We start from the raw sequence: 25,885 nt of genomic DNA on the forward strand, positions 1-25,885 counted from the left end.
GTTTATCTACTGAGTAAAGGACGTTGAATGTCGAAAGATCTTGCAGAACTCTGTTGTTTATTTTTCCTTTGTGGCTTATACCTTTATTTATGGATTTATCACATTCCAAACTTTCGTGATTCAGTTACACACACACACACACACACACACACACACACACACACACACACACACATATATATATATATATATATATATATATATATATATATATATATATATAGATATCTATATATATATATACCAAGATTGTAATCTCGACAATTTTAAAAGGGTGTGGTAGCAATGGCCAAGCAGAAGGGACTGGCTTATATTCATTCTCTACCAACACACACCCCCCCCCCCCCACACACACTCTCTCTCCATCTCTCTCTCTACCTAAGGCAATTAAATCAGAATTGTGAACTACAAAAATACATTTATTTTAGAGCAGAGCATTAACTAAGTAAGTCAGATTCTTAACAAATGACTGAATAAAATGTTGAACTCAAAGTCCAAATAACCGTCGATAACTAACCAGATAACTAACATTAGTTTAGTCATAACATTAGGCATAGTCAGTAACATTTCTAGTTAAGTCACTACATTCAGCATATTCAGTTCCCCTCTGTCTCAGAACTGCCTGTTAGAAGACAGAACACATTGATGAGCACAAGATTGCAAATTAAAATCAAAAGATCAAATGAAACAGAACATCTCTGAAATGATATTCAAAATACATTCAACCACACTTTTGGCCAAAGAATAATTATGCTTACCCATTCAACACACTTTTCACACACACTTCACTAAAAATACTATTGGAGGAGCCATTTTGCTCCTTCCCGCTGTCTCTCGTATAGATCTCCCATTATAGCTAGCTTACTGTCATTAAGCAGAGATATAGCTCGTACGAATGCACAAACTCACACACATTGTTCAAGCCCAAAAACAGCCTAAAACTAGATCAGAAGTCACCTCTACATCAAGCATCCGTGCATAGGAACAGGACGTGGTCGGTATTGCTTTGGTAATGACTTCATCATCACGCCACCTAAGGAATTATGTCACCATTTCCAAAGCTGAGATGTCTTAATTATATTGTCAATTACTCCTTATTATTATAGTATATATATATATATATAATATATATAAATTATAATATATTATATTATTATATATATATATAATATTTAATATATATATATAATATTATATATATATACAATTACATAAAATATATAGATATATATTATATATATTTATATATAATAAATATATATATATTTAATAATTATATAATTTATTATTAATTATAAATACAATATATAAATTTTTATATATACCATACATATATATTTATATATATATATATATATATATATATATATAATTTTATATATATAAAAAAATAAAGAGAGAGAGAGAGAGAGCAAGTTATTCTTTTAAAAGATGCCAAAACATTACGCTGAGCATTAGGAGTTAATATGTGTGGGCATATATATAGAAGATATATACCCATACCCAACTTCCATAGAAGAGACTTCATACTGGGCCTACCCCTATGGTCGTTGCAGCAGATGTGTGAGACGAGAAGCTGTATGAGCCTCTGAAGGAGAGGTACAAATTTTAAAGACCATAAAGGCTCAACAATGAAGAAATTGAAAAAGAAAATGATGCATTCAACTTCCGCAGAAATGCAGAAAATTCTGCATTTAGGCAAGACTGAGTGAATGTATTGCTGGAAGGAAGGGTTGAACTCCTCACCCTACTGCCAGTAGTTCACCCATGTTAGGTATTAACTGGCAAGTTTCCAGTTGTGCTGAAGGTATTTCCATAGGTAAAGAGCTCAGGTTTGTATGTTAGGAAAAATACAAATTACTTAAATTAGTCATTTTTTGGTTTTGTAGTCAATTGTAACCAAACCTAGAATGCTACTTATATATATTCATTGCAGAATTATTGTACTTTCTTTTTTAAGTGGTGTATTTGTAAACCTTTGCAAATAAAGCTTTAGACTAGTTCTACAATATATTTTTATTTTGTAATGTTTATGTGAAAGTAACAAATTTTAAAATTACATATTTTTAGTTTATATTAATGTGGAAGTACCCAGAAACATTAGATTTTTTCACACATGTTTTGCTCTGCATTATTCTAACATTTGTGTTTAGTCTGCAAGTGCTTAGTGTACAGTCTCATTGCTACTGTATTGAGTATAGAAAACATATATGTGCTGATGGAGATCACATTTCTTTGCCACAGATATCTTGTTGTGTTATGGATGATCTCTGATAATCTGCGAAGGAACGAGTTTTCTTTAGCATCGAGTTAATTTTCCTCAACAACATACTCTAGGTAAGTGATATAAAAGTGAAGTAATTGAAGTTAGAGAGAACTCCCCTAAATTATATGTAGTATTTGATATAAGCCTTGTTGAATATTTAGTCATACACGAACACATTGTTCAAAAGCCAGTCTGTCAGTTATTCACGATGCACTGACTTAAATTTTTCCCAGTTTTCACCTTGTTACAGAGACACTGTTTTAAATGTCAACATACCAAAAAGTACAAATAATCTGATTAGAAATGACACCAGAGTGAGAGTAATATTTTGATTAGTAATTTATCAAACAATGTGTGAAGCATAATATTGCTTTTCACAGATGTAGCTCATGGGTAGATGGGGCCTGCCAAGGCTTAATAACTGATAGTTAAATGGGGCCAGGGTCTGCTGAAACCTAGTCTTCTGCATCTGAGATCTTGCATAAACATTTATATCCAGAGAGTCCTTAATTTGTCCATGTCATAAAGTTTCTAGGTATTGGTCTTGGTGCCAGCAACTAATGAGTAGCGAATCAAAATGTTGAGCAAATTGATAAGCCATAAGGTGTTGGATTGTGTCACTTGATTTCTTAATGAATTAGATGCTAGTGGAGGCATTCATTTAGATTTTAGTGTTCATTTATGGTTTTTCTCCACGATATAAAAGAACCTGCTTGCTAGTCCCTCTTCTGCTTTGCCCACTTGTGCTATTTCTAGTCAGCTGCTTCTCGTCTCTTGTCCACACCATCGAGATATTTTAGATCACAGTCTTTTTTTCCTTCCACTGAACAGCATGTATCTCGTTTGCTGTGTCATCCTTGAATTGATCCTGCAGAAAAGAGACCTCAAGAAGGATCTTTCCCACCGTTATCCCTACATTTAGGGGTCAGTTGCCTGATGCGCCTTCTCCACTGCCTCTTATTAAAGACATCATCTTCCACCAAACCTCTTCCCTCCATATCTTCCTTCATTTTATCTCGCCATCTAATTCTGTGTGTCACTCTCCATATTCTTCCTCCAACAGGCTCTTCCCAAGCCCTCTTCACTCCCGCCCCATCCTCAACACATGCCTGTACTACCTCAATCGTGTCTCTCTTATCACCTCTGTCATCTTTAGTAAGCCTGCCCTTTTTCTTATGTCATCATTTTCCAAAATGTCAGCCAGTGATATTCCCATAATTCACCTCAGCTTTCTCATCTCTGTTCTCTCAAGCTTTACTTCCTGTTTTCTTCTTAGAGCCCATGTTTCTGATCCATGCATTAACACTTGTCTTGTCACTGTGCTATAGATCTTGACTTTGAGCTTGTTTGGAACTTTCTTATCACATGCTACTCCAGCTACCTCTCTCCACTTCCCAACACAGCTTTTATCCTACTGTCCATTTCAGCCTCATATCCTCCCTCTTGGCTTAAAGTAGATCCTAAGTTTGTTCCTACACGTAATACAAACCCTCGGTCCTTTATATAAGGAATTACTTTCAGCATTGGCTGGAAGTCAGTCATTAGAGAATAACAACAAGGTAGTTAGGCAGTAACTGCTCGTTCGCTAGTCGAGAGACCCACCCAACCAGACGTAAACATTCCACTTCAGACATGCTCTTTGCTCCCTCTGTCGTCGAGAATTGTGAGACCTTTCTTTGTTGTATCTTTGTGATTGATTGTTTTGTTGTTTGCTTTTATCATGCAAACCCAAACTCAGATAAGCGTTGTCGCCCTCTATTCTTGCAATGCGTTTGCCATGGAGTGGGGGGCAGAAAGTGTGGTAGTTTCCATTCCAAAGAGGAAGTGGACTGTCGTGTCCTCTGCATGAAGAGCTGAGGGCATGAGTGTTCTTTAGATAATACTTATGATGCTTGTATCTCTTGGTTGGTAGAGCAGTGTGGGAGATACGAGGGGAGGAAGCCATCTCGGGGAAGTCTTCCAAGGCTTTGTCGGAATGCTACACACCCCCGTTGACCCTGTTGGTGGCTAATCTTTCGTCTTCCTTTTTCCCTCCGCGTAATCTTCCCTATCTCGCTGTTTCCCCTTCGGGGGAAATGTCTCCATCGCTTCTTCATTCGATTCGTCAAAAATAGAAGAGGGGGGGGAGGCATGCTGACCAGGGGCTGTATTTGGGAAGCTTCTGTTCACTCTGAAGGGGATCTTTTTCCTCCAAAGGGAACAGGAGTTCCCACCACTAACACAACTTTTGCTCCCTCAGGTGTGTCTGTCTCCGCGGTCAGGGATTTGCAACAGGCATGGGTGAAGTTGAATTTGCCTGGCACTCCTTACCAGAGGCTGATGGATCATTTTTATGTCAGCTTCTGTGACTCTTGGTGCAGCTGCTTGGATGATGATGACTGTTAATGCCTGTGTATGTGGCACTGCCTCACCTTGTGTATACCCAACAAGTTACCATAGTAACACCTTCTGTGGTCGTGTCGTTTGTGCCGCATACTTCGAGGATGGAACCTTTTCTGTCTCCTCCTCTAGGCTATGCAGTCCTCTCTCCCCCAGGCAACTATGATAGACCCCAGACGCTGTCCCCACTGGATCTTCCACCCATCTCTGTTCCCATGCCTGTTGCTGTACCTGTTCCTGACTGCGTGAGTGCTGCTGTGGTATCGGCGCCCCCGGTGGCACCCTGGATGGGGGATCTCACTGTCGTTCTGAGGAAGTTGATGAAGAAGAAGTCAAAGAAGAAGTGAAAGGTGTCATTGTCTTCCTCCTCGTCTTCGTTTTTGTCTTTGTAGTCGTCGTCTGCCGCCGCCTCCACTTCTTCTTAGGCTAACCCACCAAAGAAGAAGAAGGCTATAGCCCCCCCACCCCAAGAAGTCGCGTTCCATGGCTTTTAAGGGTCTGTTTAGCCGTTCTGGTGAGACGTGGTCCTTCCGCTGGTCCTCTCATTGCTTCGGGAGCGGGAACCGCCTCACCGCCCCCATGAGTGCACTAGGCGGGGACCACAAAAGTTCATGCTACGGTTTGTTCTTCTGCACCTAGTCCTAAAGGTTCTGCCTCTAGAACCAGGACCGTCTCAGGTTCTTATCCACGAGTTTCCCCAAGTGCATGCTCATCTACAGATGAGTATGCAGCTAGAGTCAATGACACTGAGTCCACTCACCATCACAACTCTGGCATGATACGGAGGAAGGGGTAAGTCGTCCAGGTGACTTACGCCTTAATGACGATTGCTCGCATACCTATCACTTTGCTCCCAGAGGTGACACAATGGTCCCGCTGGACCGTGTACACGTTGAGACTGGTAGGAAGTCCCTCGTTCTGTCCTCTCGAGTGGTAGGAAGTCCCTCATTCTGTCTTCTCGAGAGGTTTTGGCCTCCTTGGAGACTGTGATGTGTCCTAGGGACGGTACCCTCTCTCGTCACGCTAGTGAACACTATTCTTCACCTGATCGACAGTCATGTGTACAGTCCAGGCGTCGAGTAGCGCTTCCCCTGATGTAAGAGAGCGTCACTACTGTCCTCAGAGGAGTGCCTCTCCACAGGGAGAACACTCCTCTAGACCCGTGAGCCGATCATCACCGCGGGTTGGTGATCATTCACGGCCCGCTCCATCTGCTTGTTATGCTAGCACACTGAGGGGGAGCATCGGATCTTCCTCACCTGTCTCTTCAACTTTCTCAGGATACACCAGGAGGAGCGACACAACCAGGAGGAACTGTGGGGAGTGTTCTCCTCACGGTTCGGCCATGTGAGTGTATGTTCCTGGTTCGGTCTTAGGACCAGAGATGTTGTATGCTTAAGTGGTTCGAGAAGATCATGGGGTGTCTATCGAGGCTCTTCCCTCTGTAAAAAGAGAATCAAGGCAGGGACTCGCCCTGGAAGGACTTGACTGTCCTTCCCCCTCAGGACGCAGTCACTCCCGAGATTCAGAGGTCTTTTGCGGAGGTCATTGCACCGACTCGTCAGCACAATGACCTAGGGGAAGATCGATGGTAGCTCCCTCTGACCGCCTTTCACAGTTAGAGTCGTTCTGGGGTCCTAAGAAGGAACCCAGAGCTTCTGTGGGGTTACCTTGGTCTTCCTTATCTGATGGTGTGTTGGGCCAGGTGAACAATCTTGTCGCGGGGCAAGAGATTTCACTAAGGGCCAACAGATCAGACAAGCTGCTTTGCCGACCAAACAGGTTAACACAGAACTAGTACGGCTAACTCCTAGCTTGCCTCATACTGTGCAAACCAAAGGTTCTCCGACAGAAGGTGCTGCAGAGTCAAGTAGAATTGCCTCTGTTGAGGTAGAGGAGGAGGAAGTAGCTTGTCTGATGTATTGGCCCTAAGTAAACTTTCTTGCCCCGAGACAAGATTGTTCACCTGGCCTAACACACCTTTGTAGGCTACTGCTATGGCAGCTATCCAGGCCATCTCCTGGCTGGATCTGTGGTCCCTCACAGTATCCAAAGTCACTGCTTCTTTGGGACAAATAGCTCCTGGAAAAGACTCAGCTTTCGGGAGACATTGTCAGTCTGGCGGTAGGGCTATTTCCTACCTGGCCCACCAGACTGCAAACCTGTGGCCCAACCTTGTTCTTAGGAGGAGGGATGCTGCCCTAAATCATATAACCAGGTCAGTGGGCGCAGAGTCAGCATTGGGTCTTAGGAATGGACCGTTGCTGGGTTCCTCCTCTCTTTCCTAGGGAGATGGTGGATGCTGCACTACACAAGCGTAGAGCTGAAGACAGTGATCGTCTTGTCCACCAGTCAGTTGCCAAGACATCCAGGCCGTCTCGTGCAACTGCAGCTAGGCCTCAGAGCCAGGCTAGCTTTTCCTCCGCCCCCAAGAAGACTCCTCTTCTAGAGGGGCCTGAGGAAAGGCACAGCCTTACTCCTTCGCTCTGAAAGGGAATCATCAGACCCCTCTCAGCACCCCTTCTCTCGCCAGAAGGGAGGTAAGCGAAAGAGTAAGAAGGGGAAATGCTAGGGACAGCATTCCCCCTCAGCTGTTGCCATCGTTATGGTGTGGGGAGGGGGGTTACCTGGTGAGCCATTGGGCAACATGGGAGCACTACAGAGCCAAGACCTGGGTTGTAGATGTCTTTTGAGAGGGATATCTTCTTCTCTTCGAGTTGAGCCCACCCCTCACTGACCATCCGGTCTAACTTCAGACATACATCCCTGGTTCTGCCAAGGATCTGGCACTCAAAGAAAAAGGGCTATCAATGCTGAGCAAGATAGCAGTGGAAGTCGTTCGATATCTGTCACCAGGGTTCTACAGCCGACTTTTCCAGGTGGAGAAGGCTATGGGGGCCTGGAGACTAGTGATAGATCTCTCTCCCCTGAACTGTTTTTTTTCGCCAGACTTGATTCAAGATGGAGACGGCATCATGTTCCGTGCTCTTCCCTATCAAGGAGAATAACTTCATGCTTTCGTTGGACCTGAAGGATGCGTATTTTTAGATACCCATCCATCAGTCCTCCAAGAAGTACTTTTGTCTTATCCTAGAGGGGACGGTGTTCCAATTCAGGGTACTTTGTTTTGGACCTTCTACCTCCCCCCAGGTGTTCACGTGAGAGTTTACCTTGGTGTCAGCTTGGGCCACTCGATCAGGATACGCCTCTTGAGGTATCTCGACGACTGGCTAGTCCTTGCAAGCTCGCTCTCGCATTTGCTACAGGACAGGGATTGACTTCTCGATTATTGTTACTATTTAGGGATCGTGATAAATTTTGAAAAGTCGGATCTCATTCCAAAGCAGAGGATAAATTACCTGGGCATACTGATCGATGCAGTAGCAGTCTTCCCCGCAGACTCGAGGATCAGCAAGTTCAGGAAGGCAGCTTAACTGTTCGTCATGACAGGAACAGCCAACTCGGTTTTGGCAAGTCGAGATCGGTCACCTGTCGTCACTAGAGAAGCTAGTCCCTCACAGGTGTCTTCACCTGTGGTCTCTGCAATGGAGACTAATAGAGTGTTGGTCACAGGCTCGAGATCCTCAATCCTTCCTCATTCCTCTAACGGAGGAAGTGAGGAAGGATTTAGCTTGGTGGCTAGATGACAGGAACCTCTTAATAGGAGTGGAGTTGCACACTCCCCCTTCGGACATGCTTCTGTTCTCGGATGCATGGAATGAGGGTTTAGGCGCACACCTGGAGGAGTTGCTGACTGCAGGGGTGTGGAATCGACATGATAAGCACCTTCATATCAACGTTCTAGAACTCAAGGAGTGATGGGACACTCCATTGTGTTGATGAGCGACAACACCACAGTGGTGGCATATGTCAACAAACAGGTAGGCTTAGGGTCTCTTCCGTTGCATCAGTTGACAGTGCAGGTGCACAAATGGGCTGCAGTGCACTCGGTGTAGCTGTCAGCCAGATACATTCCAGGCAAGAGGAATGTAGTGGCAGACAAGCTCAGCCGTCAGAATCAGGTGATAGGGACCAAATGGTTTCTTCACCCAGACGTGGCAGAAAGGCTGTTCGACCTGTGGGGTTGCCCAGTGGTGGACCTGTTCACCACCTGGCACAACAGAAAAGTCCAGGTTTCTTCTCCATCGTGTCAGACCCATGGGCAGCTGCAGAGGACGTGTTCCAACATCCGTGGGACAACCTCGAAGTGCTGGTCACCAGCAATCCTCAGATAATCTTGGTGGCTCATATCCCAATCTGTTGGCTCTTCTCTCTGAGGCACCTTGAGAGATTCCCACATGGCACAACCTTCTGTATCAACCGCACATAGAATGGTAGCACTTAGCAGAACAGTCCCTATGTCTTCACGGCTTGCGGTTATCCACCATCTCTTGTGAGTGAGAGGATTTTCTTGCCTAGCAGCAACAGAGATGGCGGGATACCGCAGACAGTCCTCTGCAGAATTGTACCAGGGAACAAGTGGTCCATCTTCTGTGGATTTCTTAGTCTTTCTTCGCTTAGAGAAGTTCCTCTCTGTCTCTGCAGTTAAGGGCTACATGTCTGCCTTGGCCTTGGTCCTGAAACTGCAATGAGTGCATTCTTCCTCTTCTATGGAAATATCTCTTCTTATGAAGAGCTACGAGAGGTCTTGCCCACCCAGAGAACTCAGGCCCCCTGAGTGAGATGTGACTCTTGTCTTAAGAAGCTTGACTCGTGAACCCTAAGAGCCTCTTCAAGAGTCGTCAGACAGGGATCTGATCCTTAAGACCATTTTTTTGCTGGCCCTGGTATTGACGAAGTGAGTAAGTGAGCTTCATGGTCTCTCCTACAATGTTCAACACTTGAGGGGATGGAGATCTCTTACACTCGATTTTGTTCCAGATTTTGTAGTGAAGACTCAGAATCCTTCGGTCCCTGACGATAGTTTCGAGTCCTTTACGGTCCCCTCACTAGAGGACTTTTTTGGTAATGACCCAGACGAGATGCTACTTTGTCCCATTAGAGTGCTACAGTGCTATCTGAAGAGAACTTAGCATCTCCAGCCTAAGTGTAGACTCCTCTTCGTTAGCACTAGGTTGACCAAGAAAGAGGTGTCCAAAAACACTATCTCTTTTTGGCTTTGTGAGGTGATCAGGAAAGCGTACTCCTCCGAAGGTAGGTTCGACACTGGTACCTTTCGTCTGAGAGCCCATGCAAGAACCTGTTGGTTCCACAGGTACTGAAAGGAGGGGTTTCATCCAACCAGACCACATTCACCTCCTCCTACCTTCCGGATATTGCGTGCGAGCACCCTAAGGGCGTCGTGTATAAAGAAAGGGCTTGTGAAAGCCACTATTCACAGGTCGTCTACCATTTAGATTATTCCCCATCAACATCCATATCTAGGGTGCGCCGTAACAGCGGTTTCGTCCGCACCGTCTTGAACCACCCCGCCACTGCCCGATGCTAGCGCCATCTCACAGCCTTCTATACATTTGGATTTTAATACTGGCTTGGAAAGGAATAGGGATGGGAAACAAGGGTAGGGTTTCACCGGGCGACACAGGTCTCTCCCAAGAAATAGATTTTTCCTCCGTCAAAATCCCTTTTCTGGGTCGACCTGTGTTCACCGGTGAAAATATACAAGAGAATGCCTTCCAAGCCTTACGAATCTCAATTCTAATATAAGGGAGAATGAAATCGTCAGTAATATATATCAATTTACCAAAAGTAATGATGCTAGGATATAAACTTAACAGTTAAGCTTAAAACTAGACCTTAAACTATGACTTAAAAATTAATTATGAGCACAGTTAGCAAATGATTTAGAGATATATATGTACACATTATTTACAAAATGTACAATTAGGACTGAGGAGACCCCAAGGCTATTCGACATTCCCTAGGGGAGAACATCCTAACTAATCTGGGTGACTATCTCTGCCCCACCGAGGAGAGAGGCATCGTGGCGAGAGTGCAAGCGGCAGGTAGAAGGGAGAAGGGGTTAAGATTGGGACAGAAAAATGAAATATGGGAGGATAAACTACTCTGGAGAGACTAGACTCCCCGCAGCTATGGTTGAATATTTCAAGGCTTGAATGTTCTTTAAATAGTGGCGTTTAAAGACTAGAGAAGATTTCCAACCCGTGTACTTCTTAAGATTGTCAAAATTCATATTTTGAAAATAATTAATTGAGGTGGCTACAGCCCGAATGTCATGAGCATGTGGGAAGGACTCCGGGTTAGCCTGTTTTATGAAGTAGAGTATTTGCTGTCTAATACCCTTGTTACGAACTCCCTTTAGGAGGAAGTCGTAACTGGTTCTTTTATTTTAATCTTAAATCCAGTGACAAAAACAAATCAGTAGGAGGGAGGAAAAACCAGAAAGACACATAGGCAAAAATTTCACAATATTTATTACACAATAAATGTACAAACACTGATGGCCCACAAAAAGTAATAAATAGACAAAGCACAAAATGCCATCAAATAACTCAAAGATTCACCTATAACTAAAGCTAAACCCTACTCATAGAGAAGAAACCAAATCTTAATCTTAATAAGGGACCCAAATAAATTTACCCACCACGCTAACCTATTACTAAATAGAAAGGAAAGAAGTGGAAGGACATACAAAAAGAAACAATTATCCTACCTAAGACATAACAATCTAAACCTTAATATACTATCAAACACTTTAGAAGACCATATAATTACACACTCTTTAAGGTGTAGCTAAAAATACACACAGATTGGTCCTATGACACAGACCAGTACTAATACAGACAAGTCCATATATCGCTCAAAAAATGCAGTCACAGAACGTCACTCCCATCAGAAGACCTGCACTTCAAAACTGTTGGTGGATATACACACTTTAGTCTACGGCTCGCCAAAGATACAGGGGATGTTCCTCTTACCTGAGAGAAGACACCCTACTTGCTCCAACAAGGCCACTCTGGTGCTGATACAGTGGATACATCCATGAAAGACGAAAAAGGCTCTCGAGCCCAGAACCACACACAACTGCCAACGCCAAGATTTAAGCCAGTAGGCCACTTAAATCACAGTTGCACGTCGTACTCCCACATGTAGCTTCACATGCATAACTGCCTTTCACATTAAGAAGCAGCTCAATGACAGCAGATGTTGTTCTCAAGAGAACAAGCGAGAAATCTTCACAATAGGACATTATATATGTATTATCCACAACAGCAGACAGATCAGCAGCTCCAGAGTCCTCAACGGCCTTGAACTAGACTCTAGAATACTTTGGGAGAGTCACAAGTCACCTCTCCTTACCACACTCCAGGTCACCATAAAGAAAAATAAACAGAGTTACAAATTGGGCAAGGAAGCAAAAACAGTGAGGAAGGCCCACATCAAACTGCACTCAATAGATGGCGCCACAAAAACTTAAGCTTTTTTTTCAACCAAAGCAAAACTTAAGCTTTTTTTTCAACCAAAGCAAATTAACACTACATTTAACCAAAATGTATACTAACGTAAAACAAACAGCAAAATACCTAACTTAACTTAGTTTTACAAAATTGCAAACAATAGAAAAATAAAAGCCATCAGTGCAAAAAGGCAAAACAATGAGATTTTACTTTGAAATTACGTTACGGCCTGACAACCCTGTATGGAGATAGTGCCACCTTGCTCTCTGATAAATAAGGGACTGGAGGACAGTGAGGAGGACCTAGCTAAAAAGGATTTAATAGTTACTACAGGACACAGAGATGTATCCTGAGGTAAAGGTATAATCTTCCAAGGAGACCATCTATTTTGAGGGTCCTCATTTTTTGCTAGGAAACTCCTGTCCGGGGAGAGCAGCACTTCTCCTGACGGGAGGAAATCTATATTTTCAGGATTACGAGAGAGAGCTGCTAATTCTGATATTCTGGCACCTGAGGCCATGGCTGTAAGAAACAAGGTTTTTCTCAATAGAGTAATGTAAGAGCAGGATTCATTATTGACGTCCGAGGCTAGTTTCAAAACATTGTTTAAAAACCATGTAACCTTTTGCGGACGGGCTGTTGGTCTAAGCCGTGCACAAGCTTTTGGAATGGACGAGAAATAAGAATCTGCTAGATTTATGTTAAATCCGACCTGAAAAATCTTTTTCAGGGCTGATTTAACCGTTGTAATTGTACTAGCGGCTAGGCCTCTTTCAAACAGTGTTCTAAAGAATGAAATGGCCAGATTTGGGGTCATCTGATGAATATCTGAATTCTTTAAAAAGTCCGCTAATTTCTTAACAGCCGAATCGTATTGCCTAAGCGTTGAATCCCTTTTGTCAGATTCTATGAATATGACATTGTCCGGATCAATATTTGCCTCTTTATGAGCTGCAAACTTCATGAAATCCACAAAGTTAGGGTTTGTAGAATTCCTGAGGAAGCTGACACAGTCTGTGTTTGAACCACTTGTGTCAACTCCGGTCGTGGGATCCGTTTGGGATTGAGTCTCAGCTCTAGAAGGAGCAGAAACCAGCTGCTTTTGGGCCAGTTGGGTGCTACCAGAGCTACTTGTCCTTTGAAGGAGCGTAGTTTGTGTAGTACCTTAATCAGAAGATTCACTGGAGGGAACAGATAAATCTTCTGCCAGCAGTTCCAGTCTATTGCTAATGCGTCTGTGGCGTAAGCCAGAGGGTCCAGGTTGGGGGCCACATAGCACGGAAGTTTGTGATTGGAGCTTGTTGCAAACAAATCTACCTGGAGGCCTGGAACCAGACTGGATATCCACCGGAACGAATTCATGTCTAGGGACCATTCCAACTCTAGAGGTTTGGTCCTGGATAAAGCGTCTGCTATTACATTTTTTACTCCTGCCAGATGTGTTGCTGACAGGTACCAGTGTCTTTTTGCTGCCAAGGTAAAGATTGCTACTAGAACATGATTCAGTTTGGGTGATTTGGAACCCCCCCGTTTATACAGTGGACTACTGCTGTATTGTCCGAAACTATCCTCACATGATTTTTCTTGGGAGGAGACAACTGCTTTAGGGTTAGCAACACTGCCATCGCTTCCAACATATTTATGTGGAAATTTTTTTACCCCGGAGGACCAGGTCCCCTGGGTCATCTGGTGTTGGGAGTATCCCCCCCAACCACTGAGTGACGCGTCTGTATGAATCGTCACTTGTGGAGGGGGAACTTGCATTGGTATTGCTTTGGCAAGGTTCTTGGGCTTCGTCCAAGGGAGAAGTCTCTTTACTAGCACAGAGGAGATTGTTGAGACTTTGTCTCTTAGATGAATGTTGGCTCTCTTTCTCCAAACTCGATTGATGTCTTTTAGTTTGGCTTTCAGTAGGACGTCTGTTACTGACGCAAATTGAAGTAAGCCGAGAATTCTTTCTAGAGATCGCCAAGATATCTTTCTGTTTCCTGCATAAATTGGTTTTTATTAGGCTTGACGCTATCCCTTCTTGACCTTTTTGGGGGGAAGAGATAGCTTGTGACACTCCAGGTCCCAATGAATCCCCAGCCATTCGAACTGGGTTGCTGGTTCCAGCCGGGATTTCTTCAGGTTCAACTGAAAACCTAGACTTTGCAGAAACTGAATTACTTTGGTTGTCGCTCTGTGACATTCTTCGACTGTGCTCGCCCAAATGATCCAGTCGTCTAGGTAGGCTGCCAGCATTATCCCTTGGTTCCTGAGTTCTTGTACTACTGTCTCTCCCAGTTTTGTAAAAACTCTGGGTGCAATGTTGAGGCCGAATGGCATCACCTTGAATGCATAAGGTTTGGTGCCTAGGCGGAAGCCTAGGTATGGAGAGAAGTTTCTTGCTATTGGAACATGATAATAGGCATCTGTAAGATCTATAGAGGTGGTGACGGCCCCACGGGGAAGTAAGGTCCGTACCTGAGAGACAGTCAGCATACGGAACTTGTCGCAAAGAATGTAAGAGTTGAGTTTGGACAAGTCCAGAATTACTCTCATTTTGGCAGAATTCTTCTTTGGAACAGTAAACAGACGTCCCTGGAATTTTAGGCTTTTTACTCTCTTTATAGCCTTTTTTAGTAGGAGATCTTCGGTGTACTCCTCCAGATCTGGTGAGGGTGTCTGGAAGTTCACCGGTGGAGGTAAGCTTGTAAATAAACCTTTGTTGTGTTAGTGTTTCTTTCTATATTCGTATCCCTAGTTTCAACTGTTTGTGTTGATATATTTTTTTTTTATTATTATTTCATATCGAACCTGAAGCGGACCTCCCTCAAAGGCCGTAACATTGTGTCGACCTTTAACCAGTTTAGGGAGCCGAAGGTATACGATAATACGTCAACCCATTTGACACAGAATTGCTGTGTGGAGAACCTACTGCACTAGCGATGGTGGCCCTGCCACAAAATTTTGAATATTTTGACCGCCAGGGTAGGAAGCTTTCAGCTACATGGTAAGTATGTGTAAAATCTAATTTTATTATAAAAATGTCATTTTTGAAAAGGATGATCTCACACCCTATGGAGGAGTTATGGGAGTTCCATTTGACAATGTCCTTGAGGATTGAGAGAGAGAGAGAGAGAGAGAGAGAGTTTCGTGGTTTGTATTGACGTTGAGATGTGTAGTATGTATTTGTGTTGCGGTTTCCCGTAAGAGAGAGAGAGAGAGAGAGAGAGAGAGAGAGAGAGAGAGAGAGAGAGAGAGAGATGGATGGTTAACGACAGAATTGGCTGTTGGTGAGTTCTGGGTTGTCTGCTGGTGCAGCTGGAGTTAGTTGTTAAGATCAGAGTTTTGAGTCAGAGCCTGTGAAGGTCAATAGTGTCGGCAGCAGTCTATGAAGAATGTTGAAGGCTTTTAAAGTCAGTTGAGTTGAGTGTTATTGATTTGTTGTTTAGTTGTTTTTAAGTTTGATGTTGTTGCTTGGAGTTGTTGTGCCTGTGTTGTTAGATTTGTTGTGCTTATGAGTTTCTGTTGAGTTATGTGTGAGTTATTGAGGGTTGTTGTTGGTGAGCTGTTGTGATTTCTTGGTGTTGTTAGTGGGTGTGTGTGTTGCCTTTTTGTGTAGTTATTTTTTTGTGTTAGTGATTGTTTGTGCAGTGGTCTTTTGTTGCGGTTGTATTCCCTGTTTGTTGTTGTGTTGTTGAGTTGTGGTTGTATTCCTTGTTTGTTGTTGTGTTGATGAGTTGTGGTCCTTGGGTGTTGTGTTGTTGGGTTGTGGGGTTGTGGTGCTTGGTTGTTGTCTTTGTTGTTGGTGGTGTCTCAGTGACCTTGACCAGCGGACAGCATAGCATAGCCCTGAGTATATGTGTTTGTGTTTTGGTTCTGTGTGTATGTAGGTCAATTGTCCTGCATGTATTCCGTAGCGTAAAGAGGAAAGTGTGGCTGAGGGTGAGTTTGGCAGCCGGATTGGTTAAGTTTATGTGGGGGGAGGGATTTTGCCCGCTTGTTTTGAGCCTCTGATCCCGCCACAACCCAAGCAGAGGGTAAAGTATCGGTATATAGCTATGCTGATAGATATGGCAGCAGCAAGAGTCTGCCCCTCAGACTCTCATATCAGCAAGATCAGAGAGGCAATGCAGTTATTCCTGTCTCAATAGGAAGAACCACCTCAGCAGTGCCAAGTCATTCCTGGTCACCTGTCATCCTTGGAGAAGCTGCCCCCTCGTAAGTAGCTTCACCTTTGTTCTGTTCAGTGGAGAATGAAGGGGTTTTAGTCTCTGTAAGGGGGGAGTCATTCTTCCAGATGCCTTTCTCAGAGGAAGCAAGGAAGGACTTATCCTGGTGGTTCCAATCCCAAGATGCTTCTGTTTGTCGATACATCGACTTGGGGATGACATACTTGGAAGAGTTGCTGGTTTCAGGTGTGTGGAACCAGGACTTTAGACAGCTTCACATCTGGATCTAAAGGTGGCATTTTTGGCTCTACAAGAGGTTCAGGATCCGGTGATGGGGGGCACTCCATGGTGTTTATATCAACAATACAGTAATACCTCAATCTTACACTATTCAAGTTGTGCGAATTCTTAATAGCACAAATTTTTCATTGGAACATAACTATTTGTCATACAAGAATATCTCAAAGAAGTGCAAAAGCAAATGCAACATATTCGAACTCTTGGAAAAACTTGCAAAAGTGTTTGTTTAATTCCATATTTGATTTATAAGTTTTCAAGCTTTTATGTTTAAATTAAATTACATTGAATAATGAAAATAATAATTCTCTCTCTCTCTCTCTCTCTCTCTCTCTCTCTCTCTCTCTCTCTCTCTCTCTCTCTCTCTCTCTCTCTCTCTCTCTCTCTCTCTGTAATCTTCATACACTCATATAGTTTTACCAATCATTTACTTTTTTTTCTAAGGGTAATGTATTAAGCTAACTTTTAAATGAAATTACAGTAACTTTAATTTTATTCAAAAGTTAGCTTAAGACTTATGGAGCATGGTTAAAGTCGTATTTTGTGTTTAAACTCTAGAAGTAAGCGTTTATGATTATTTTTCGAGACCGTGCCAAACTTACGGGAAAATCCCCCTTGAGCGAGGTGGTTGACAACCCAAACCTGCCAATACTGTACAACTGTACAGTATTGTCATAGGTCAACAAGCAGAGGAATTGGTTTCTTGTCAGCTCTACATGTTGGCAATGCAGGTTCATGAGTGGGCAGTAGCACGATCAGTAGAGCTGTCAGCCAGTTAAATCCCAGGGAACCAGAACATAGTGGCAGACAAGCTCAGTCACCAGGGTCAGGAGATAGGGACAATGTGCTCCCTACACCCAAGACATTACAGAAAGATTGTTCAATATTTTGGGATTTACTAGCCAATAGACCCCTTTGCAACCTTGCAGCTCCTGGCGTTCTGTTCTGTTGTGCCAGACCCATGGACAGCAATAGAAGACACTTTCCAACACCCATGGGACAATCTCCAAGGCCTATGCTTTTCTTCCATTTTGTTCGATTCATTGGGTAATCAGCAGGGTCATGATCACCCCAAATCTCAGATGACCCTTGTTGCTACCAAATGACCACTTGCTGAGTGGTATCCAGACCTGCTAGCTCTACTTTCCTTAGGTACCAAGAGAGATTCCTGCTTGGTACAACCTGCTGTGCCAGCTGCTCATAGAGAGGTATCACCAGGCTGTGAGAGAACTGTCACTTCACGCCTGAAGACTATCCACCATCTCTTGCGAGCGAGAGGTATTTTCTCGTCACAGAGTGACTGAGAGGTCTGAATACCTTTGTAAATCTTCAGCGGCTGTGTACCAGAGGAAATGGGTCATCTTCTGTTGTTGGTGTCGTCGATGGGGTATCTCTCTGGTCGGATCTCCTCTTCAGCATGTCACAGACATTCTTGTCTTTCTTCGCCGAGAGAAGTTTCTCTCCGTGTCAGCATTCAGGGGCTACAGAGCTGCCCTTGGACTAATCCTTTGTTTGAAGGGTGTCGACCTCTCTTCCTTGTGGAGATCTCCAGGAATTCAGTCCCTGAGTGGGATGTGACTCTTGTCTTACAGAGCTTGACTTGTGCACCTTAGCCTATACGAGAGTTGTCAGACATGGATCTGACCTTCAAGACTGTGTTCTTGCTTACCCTGGCATTGGCAAAGAGAGTTGGTGAACTTCATGGACTTTCCTTCAGTGTTAAATACTTGAAGGGATGAGGATCTGTCATGCTCTAGTTTGTCCCAGAATTCATAACGAAGACTCAGAATCCATTAGTTCCTGACCCCAGATTCAAGTTCTTTTTTATCTTCTTCCTAGAGGACTTTGCTGGTAGTGATCAAGACAATATACTACTATGTCCAGTTCGAGTGTTGTGGAGCTATCTAAAAAGGTTTCGACATCTCCGCCCTGAGTGTCAACGACTCTCTGTTAGTGCTGACTCGACCAAGGGAGAGGTGTCCAAGAACAAGATTATTTTCTGGGTTGGTGAGAAAATCAAAAGAGCGTACCTTACTTTTGACGAGGTAATTAGGAGTAATTTCTGAGTAAGAGCTTACAAGTTTAGGGGCATTGGTCTATCCCTTGCATTCTGGAAGAACCTGTCGGTTCCACAAGTACTAAGGGTGGGAGTGTGTTCATGAAAAACTACATTCACATCCTTCTACCTTCAGGATGTTGCCCATGGGTCCATGGACACTTTTTCCTTGGGTCCTCTGATGTCCGGTCAACAAGTTTTGTAACTCACCCGGCTTCCCTAGAGAGACAGGTAGCATCTCCCCTAAGTTGTTCAGTCACAAAGAGAGAGTGTGAGTGAGTGACTGGCCTCCTTCCCTTCCCATTATTTTTTTATACCCTTCCTCGCCTGTAGGGCAGAGGGAAGGTTGGCATGTGATGCAGGTGAGCTATATAATTTAGTATACTGCACCCTGTCTATAATCTAGAAGAATGTAGGTTAATAGGTGCATGGCCATCCCCTCTCTCTAGCAAAGGGAGAGAGAAGCTGACAATTAATTAAAACCCATTGGTTTTATAATTCTTTTATTGTCTCTGACACGAGGGGTTCATCCAAACCCTTTTTGAATAAATGATGCTACACATGCCAATTGATTCGCAAGGCCCAGAAGACTGGCAGTTGAATGTCACATAAGCTCAACAGGTCAGAGGCACAGGACTCCTTCCTCTGCTCTACATGACCAGGAAGGAGGCCCAGGTGAATTGAGGTACCAGTCAGTTCAGAGATTTACTCAGAATCCTTCCACCACGTAAGTCTTCATATATAAAGAACAAAGGATTATATTTGTTTAGGAACAGACTACAAATATTTTAAGTAATTTGTATTTTTCTGAACATGCAAACCTACAGGTCTTTACATAAATTGCTCACCTCAAGTCGCCCCCTCATTCTGCTACCTGAGCCAAAAGGTTAAAGTGAAGCATAAGGAAAGAGTGGGCCGGACTCCCACCCTACCATTGATAGTTAACCACATTATTTAGAATTAAATGGCTGTTTTCCCAGCTTGCGCTACAATTATATCCATATGTAAAGACTTTCTGGTTTGTATATTAGGAAAAATACACATTACTTTAAAAATTTTGTAGTTATTCTACCTTTGCAGCATTGAAAACCAAAAGGGCTTTTTACTGTATTCATTTTTATTTATGTATGTATACATTCATGCAGATTTTGGAAGGGCTGGAGTTAAATGTGAATATATTGCCAAGTTGCAAGCCATGCATATGCAAATACACTAATCAAGGAAATGCTATAATATGAAATTTTCAATGATATACAAACATAAACCTTATATAATTTCTCTCATCACAGCCACCCCTCTTTGTTCATTACCCTACTCACTCTTCTTAACCACCAGGTAACCCATTTCCAACATGCACTGAAAGATACTCCTTCATAAAAAGCTCTGGTTCGTAAAGCTCTAAAAAAAATGTCATATTTGAAGAAATGTAGCAGCACATACCTTCCAAAATTGTCATCAGTGTTGCTGGTCATAATAGCTACTCATGTGTATCAACAATAACAATCAGTGAAACTAATTTGAAAACTTTCATCTCTCTTCAAATTACTACTCAATTTACCCTTACTATTTTTTCTTATTATTATCTACCGCATCTGTGGATAATATGGTGTTATGTATAGCTGGATCACATATAATTTTAAGTATTTGGTGTGTACTGTATCCTTCTTGCTGTTACTCCACAAAACTCTTATGCTGGTCTCTTGCATTTTCTATTCTTGGCCTTTGATTTGTTAATAAGATGTGTTCACAAGTAATTTGTATTGTAATGTCGAGCTAAGAAGGTTTACAGATGTGAGGTGGTGGGCGTCAATATTAACTGTTAATCTATTGTTGTATTGTTGCCTCAGGAATGTTTTGATGCTGCGTCCAGACAGTGTTTGGTAAGATTGTATTCATGTTTGGATAGAACTATCAAATGCATGCTTTGTTAATCGGCCTGAGACCTTTATGAGAACCTGAATTGAATTTTATTTATTAATTTGCTGCTTCAGTTTTGGCATTATGTTTCCTAACTCTGCGTTGCATTCTTTGATTTCAGATTCTCCCTCAGAAGAACCTTCCTTCCTTCGTCAGTTTTGATTAGCATCAGGATTTTGGGAAATGCATGTTGTTTAATGGTACTACATGGAACATTACCAATAGCAACTCTCAAGTGTATGAATTATTGTACGCGTATTTAACAAATTTAAACATGTAAAATTTGTTTTGAATATTAGATTCATACATCAGCAGTGAAATCTGGTTATAGTCCTTCAAGATATTGTACAGGTTTATTCGGTAATTATTTGTAAACAATTCTGTGTCAAGAGTTGTGAATTGAACACATTGTCATTACAGAACAGGACAGGACATAAGGCTAAAATGAATCCAGAACATTCTTTAGAATTTCCTTTGAAAAGTGAAACTGATGGTGTATTATCATTACCTTCCATAAATCAAGAAAACGGCAACTTGGCTGCCTTTAGTGGAACCAGTGAAGGAGACTTTTTGTCTCTGGATCCATTGATGGACATCAAAATAGAGCCAGAGGAATTCTGTGAGTCTAATGAAGATGATGAATATTCATATGAAATGAATTCAATAGTGAATGAAAAACATCCACAAACTTGCAAAAAGGAAGTAAAACAAGAAAAAAGGATCTGTGACAGTGGAGAGAAGCCTTTCATATCCACTGACTGTGAGAAAACATTTTACAAGAAAATTAATCTTACAAATGATATCACAAATCCGACCAGAGAGAAATTCATATGCAATGACTGTGGGAAAGCATTTTCCCATAAATCAAATCTTACAAGACATATGAGACTCCATACAGGAGAGAAGCCATTCAACTGCAAGGAATGTGGGAAAGCATTTTCCTGTAAATCAAAACTCACACTTCATATAAGGAACCACACTGGAGAGAAACCATTCCTGTGCAAGGAATGTGGGAAAGCATTTTCCCAGAAATCATATCATACAGTTCATATGAGAATCCACACTGGAGAGAAACCATTCCTGTGCAAGGAATGTGGGAAAGCATTTGCCCAGAAATCACATCTTACAGATCATATGAGAATCCACACTGGAGAGAAATCATTCCTGTGCAAGGAATGTGATAAAGCATTTTCCCGGAAATCATATCATACAGTTCATATGAGAATCCATAATGGAGAGAAGCCATATATGTGCAAGGAATGTGGGAAATCATTTTCCCGGAAACCACATCTTACAAGTCATATGAGATTGCATACTGGAGAAAAGCCATATATGTGCAACGAATGTGGGAAAGCATTTTCCCAGAAGTCACATCTTACATGTCATATGAGGTTGCATACTAGAGAGGAAAAAGAAACCACATGATAAAATAAACCAGTTAAGGCAGAGATCTCTCAAATGACCAACTATATGACAGATCAAAATCACTCACAAAATCTGCTCAAGAAAATAAGGAAAATAAAGAAAAAATACAGAATAGAGGATGAACAAATGAGTGGAAAACTGGCAGAACACCAAGCCAATATAAAGGCCCTAGCTTCACAAATAGGAAATAAACAACAGAAGATAAAAGTAAAACACATAAATAGGTAGTTTGGTGAAAATCCAAAGATTGTGTACAGGAAGATTACGAAAGAAACAGTGGAGGTACGAACACCACCGAGCAAGGAAGACCTAGAATTGTAAGAGAAGAAGAATCACAGCAGGAAACACCCACCTTCTCCTTAAGAGCTCTGAGACTGAGCTCCTTAACAAATGTAGGCCCATCTGCTGTCTATCAACAACCTACAAATAGGTCAAAGGAATCATAGCAGATGAGATCTGTGAACAACTAGATCAAGGCAAATATATGGAAAAAGAACAAAAGAGATTTACAATAAACAAACTAGGCACTAAAGATCAACTGCTAATAAACAAAACAATATTAGAAGATTGTAAGAAAAGACAAAGGAACCTTAATATGGCTTTGATAGATTACATGAAGGCATTTGACACTGTGCCGTGCACCTGGATATTCAATTTTATGGAGTTATACATCAATGAGGAAAGAAGATCTTTCTTTGCGGCACAGACGAGTAAGTGGAAGAAAATATTTTCAGGGTATACAAAGTTGCCCAGTATAAATGAGATGCAGATTGCTGCCCTCAAAGCAATGGTAAACACCGAGAAACGAGCCCTTGGATATAAGGCTAGTGGAATATAGAGGTGCAACCATAGACCCCAGGCTGGGGCCCATTGCACCTGATATAAATTTAAATTTGTTCATGAAACTTACCTGTCAGATATATATATAGCTGTATTTTCTGAAGTCCGACAGAATTTTAAAAACTTCCGACACACGCAGTGGTCGGCCAGGTGGTTAGTACCCATTCCCGCCGCTGGGAGGCGGGTATCAGGAACCATTCCCATTTTCTATTCATAATTTTTCTGTCGCTGGTGCTGGAAACACCTGTTCCCAGTACCTCCGTCTTAGATTTTGGAAACTTCATTGCCGCTAAGTATCCTAATTGTCTTTTAATTGATTTACTTGGATTTGTGGCTAGGCATAGAGGACGCTTCACGCTATCTTAAATTGATTTGAATTTGATTCATTTTTGCATAAGATATCTGAATCTAGTTAGGCTAGTTTCAGAGGGGGTTGTCTGCAAAGATAGGGTGTGGCTACCGAAAGCTTCGGTAGATCCGCACTTGGTATGCACGAGGGGTATGAGTCTTGCTTCTTTGTTGAGATTTGTCATGTAAGGAGTGCGAGACTTTGTCTAATTCCGTAAGGAAGACGTATGATTCGTATGTACGCAATTAATCAGTAAACATGTCTAATTCCGTAAGGAAAACGTATGATTCGTATGTACGCAATTAATCAGTAAACAAAAGTCAAGGTAGTGAACCTGCTAACCTTCCTGTAGATTTTTTTTTTTGCCTAACCCTGTAGTATGGCCTACGGGTTATGAATATGTCTGCGAGAGGTGATCGCTCTCCTTCATTGTTGTGAAGAGTGCTACTTCTGTTATTGTTTCTCATAACCCTGTAATGTTGCCTTCGGGCCCTAAACAGTGTCTGTAGAGGTTATTGCCCTTTCTCTAATACTCTTTCGATTCGTATCTTAGAATCGAAAGTGCTTTAGAGAGCAATAGTGAAGTGGCTAAGTGCAGTGACAGTGCCCCTTGTGTGGTGGAGGGTGCGTCAGATCGGCCTTATTTCGCCTCTAGGCCGGGACCTCTGCTTGACTCCCAGGACCCGGGGAGAGAGCATGTCGAAAGCCGAAGGAGGGTTACGAGGAACCCCCACCGATCTGGCGTGCCTTCGGCAGTTTCTGATGAAAATCCCCAGACTGCCTAAGTGCGTGCACGTGCACGAATCCTGAAGGATTGCTTCTCGTCCTCCGAAGCGTCCTCCCCGCGCAGGGGTTGGAGCTTTCGGAAGGACTCGCGCCCTCTAAATAGAAGCTTTATAGAAGAGGACTCTTCACGTCCTCTCTCTCTCTCTCTCTCGTTATGCGTTCCAGTGAGAAGTAAGAAGGCGAACGTCGCCTGATCACGTGTACGTCTTTCCACCGAGAAATATGAAAAAGAACTAAAGAAGTCTTAGTAGCAGGACGCTTTTGAGAGTGGACGTCCGAGCTTTGTTACTGCGCTGAATTTTTTATTCATACACCGGGAAATTGATAAGGTTAATTGAAATATTAAGAAAAATTAAGTATTTTATTGTAATTGAAAACTGTCCTATCATCCAGGTGCTGATGCGGCAGCTAATACACAAAGTTGATCATCGTGAAGCTTGGGGGAGCCGCAGTAATTCAGCCACTTCCAAAATACCTTAAATATTACCAAATGCCTAATTAATCACTACACAATAATCGTATGCATATATCTAAATTTAATTATGAGCATGTGCAGCACTTATAACACTTGGAAAGTTGCATACCTTGGAAAATCTAAAAATATATATATACCAACAGTCCAAACTGACGTCCACGTAGTACATAATTCATTATATCCCTGGAAGGGTACGAAACCTCGTATTACAAATATGCAAGGTATGAAACAGATGCTTAAATGAAAATACTAAAAAGTAAGTGATGGTAATTGGAAGGCATTTTAATATGGGAAAGCATTATCCCTCCAAATGATTTCGGATTGACAAACAAACTCCCCCTGAGTTTTACAGACCCACCGATATCATCCTGGGACGAAGGCGAAGTAAGTGTAGAGTGAGAGACTGCGATGAAGGAATGCTTCTTCCTGGCTGGGTTTAAACGGCGATTACATGTCGAAAGGAATAGTCGTCGTCACTTCAAAGATATAGCTGTATATCCTTATATAGTCAATAGATCTCAGAGTATCTGAGTTACGAGACCCTTCGTGATTGAAATCTCCTTCGTAACTGACTTAAGTTTCCGTCAACCTCAGGAAGAAAGCAAAATCATTAGTGGTTGGTTAGGACAGAACCAGAACGGCCGCTGGAAGGCAGTGAGCTGTTAACAACCAAGGGGGTAGTTAAATATTTGAAAACTACGTTAACTGTCTTCCAGTGACCATGCTAATTAAACAAATAATAAAAATACAAATTCCATATGGAATTTTAGTACACTGCAGGGGAACGAATCCAAAAACATGTGTTTTTGGATTTTGCCAAATACATAAGAATATATATACAATGCATACAAAAATTAAATTTATCAAAGTTTATAAATTCAACATTTCAGAGGTTTTTCTCGGCTTTCCACAGCAGCCTTTCTTTTAGGCCTCTCAGAAGCTGGTGATGATTTGTCTAAGTTTTGCAAATCACTGGACTTTGAGTCTTCATCATCTAAGGAAAGATAAGGTATTAGTTTATTAACGTGGAGTTTACACATTTGTCTGGTACGGCCTTTAAATACTACAGCATGTGTAGTCTCCCCAAGATCATTCGTAAAAGTTTCCTTTATCCGACCTAAAGGATAATTGTTAATCTTAGTATTATCTTCCTTGATCAAAAACAATGACCTACTTTAGAAGATGATGAGTCACCGGGCGATATCTACCCTTCCTCTCACTGCTTGGCTTAAAAGTGTTGCAATAAACTCATGATGGTAAAATATCTATAAAGTTTACTCCTAATCCTAGACAGTGGTTCAAATTTATTAGTAGCTCCACAAGGGATAAATTCTTCATCCTTGGGTAAAGGTTGTAAATCTGGAATGACATTGAGTGAGGAAAGCTCATACCCCCTAATTAACATTTCGGGTGTTATTGGTTCAGGAAGGTCTTCTGCTGCACTATCCCTAAGAGCCTCTTTAAAAGATATTGGTCGTCGATTTACCAAGTGGACAACATGACATACAGTAAACTCAAAATCAAAGTAGGAGAGAATATGGTTCTTGATGGACCCATAG

General features: G+C 42.2%; 2 protein-coding genes across 3 annotated transcripts in view; one reads left to right on the forward strand and one right to left on the reverse strand.

The window, feature by feature from the left end:
* The window catches only part of LOC135212809 (peritrophin-1-like), a 29,306-nt gene extending 12,778 nt beyond the window's left edge, over nucleotides 1-16,528 (reverse strand). Inside the window, exon 1 of the mRNA XM_064246581.1 lies at nucleotides 16,460-16,528. Within this exon, the coding sequence (XP_064102651.1) occupies nucleotides 16,460-16,528 (69 nt within the window). The remainder of the gene's footprint in view (nucleotides 1-16,459) is intronic.
* On the forward strand, nucleotides 2,155-24,246 carry LOC135212646 (gastrula zinc finger protein XlCGF8.2DB-like). Of its 2 annotated transcripts, XM_064246256.1 has the most exons (3): nucleotides 2,155-2,337; nucleotides 14,830-15,019; nucleotides 20,573-24,246. In XM_064246256.1, the coding sequence occupies exon 3, from the start codon at nucleotides 20,896-20,898 to the stop codon at nucleotides 21,874-21,876; it is 981 nt and encodes a 326-aa protein (XP_064102326.1). In that variant the 5' UTR covers nucleotides 2,155-2,337; nucleotides 14,830-15,019; nucleotides 20,573-20,895; the 3' UTR covers nucleotides 21,877-24,246. The 2 variants fall into 2 exon arrangements, with proteins under 2 accessions (XP_064102326.1, XP_064102325.1); XM_064246255.1 differs by lacking the exon at nucleotides 14,830-15,019 and having other exon boundaries at nucleotides 2,163-2,337.
* The last annotated feature ends 1,639 nt before the right edge of the window (nucleotides 24,247-25,885 follow it).

Source organism: Macrobrachium nipponense, chromosome 41 (assembly GCF_015104395.2).
Source record: "Macrobrachium nipponense isolate FS-2020 chromosome 41, ASM1510439v2, whole genome shotgun sequence".
NCBI lineage: Eukaryota > Metazoa > Arthropoda > Malacostraca > Decapoda > Palaemonidae > Macrobrachium > Macrobrachium nipponense.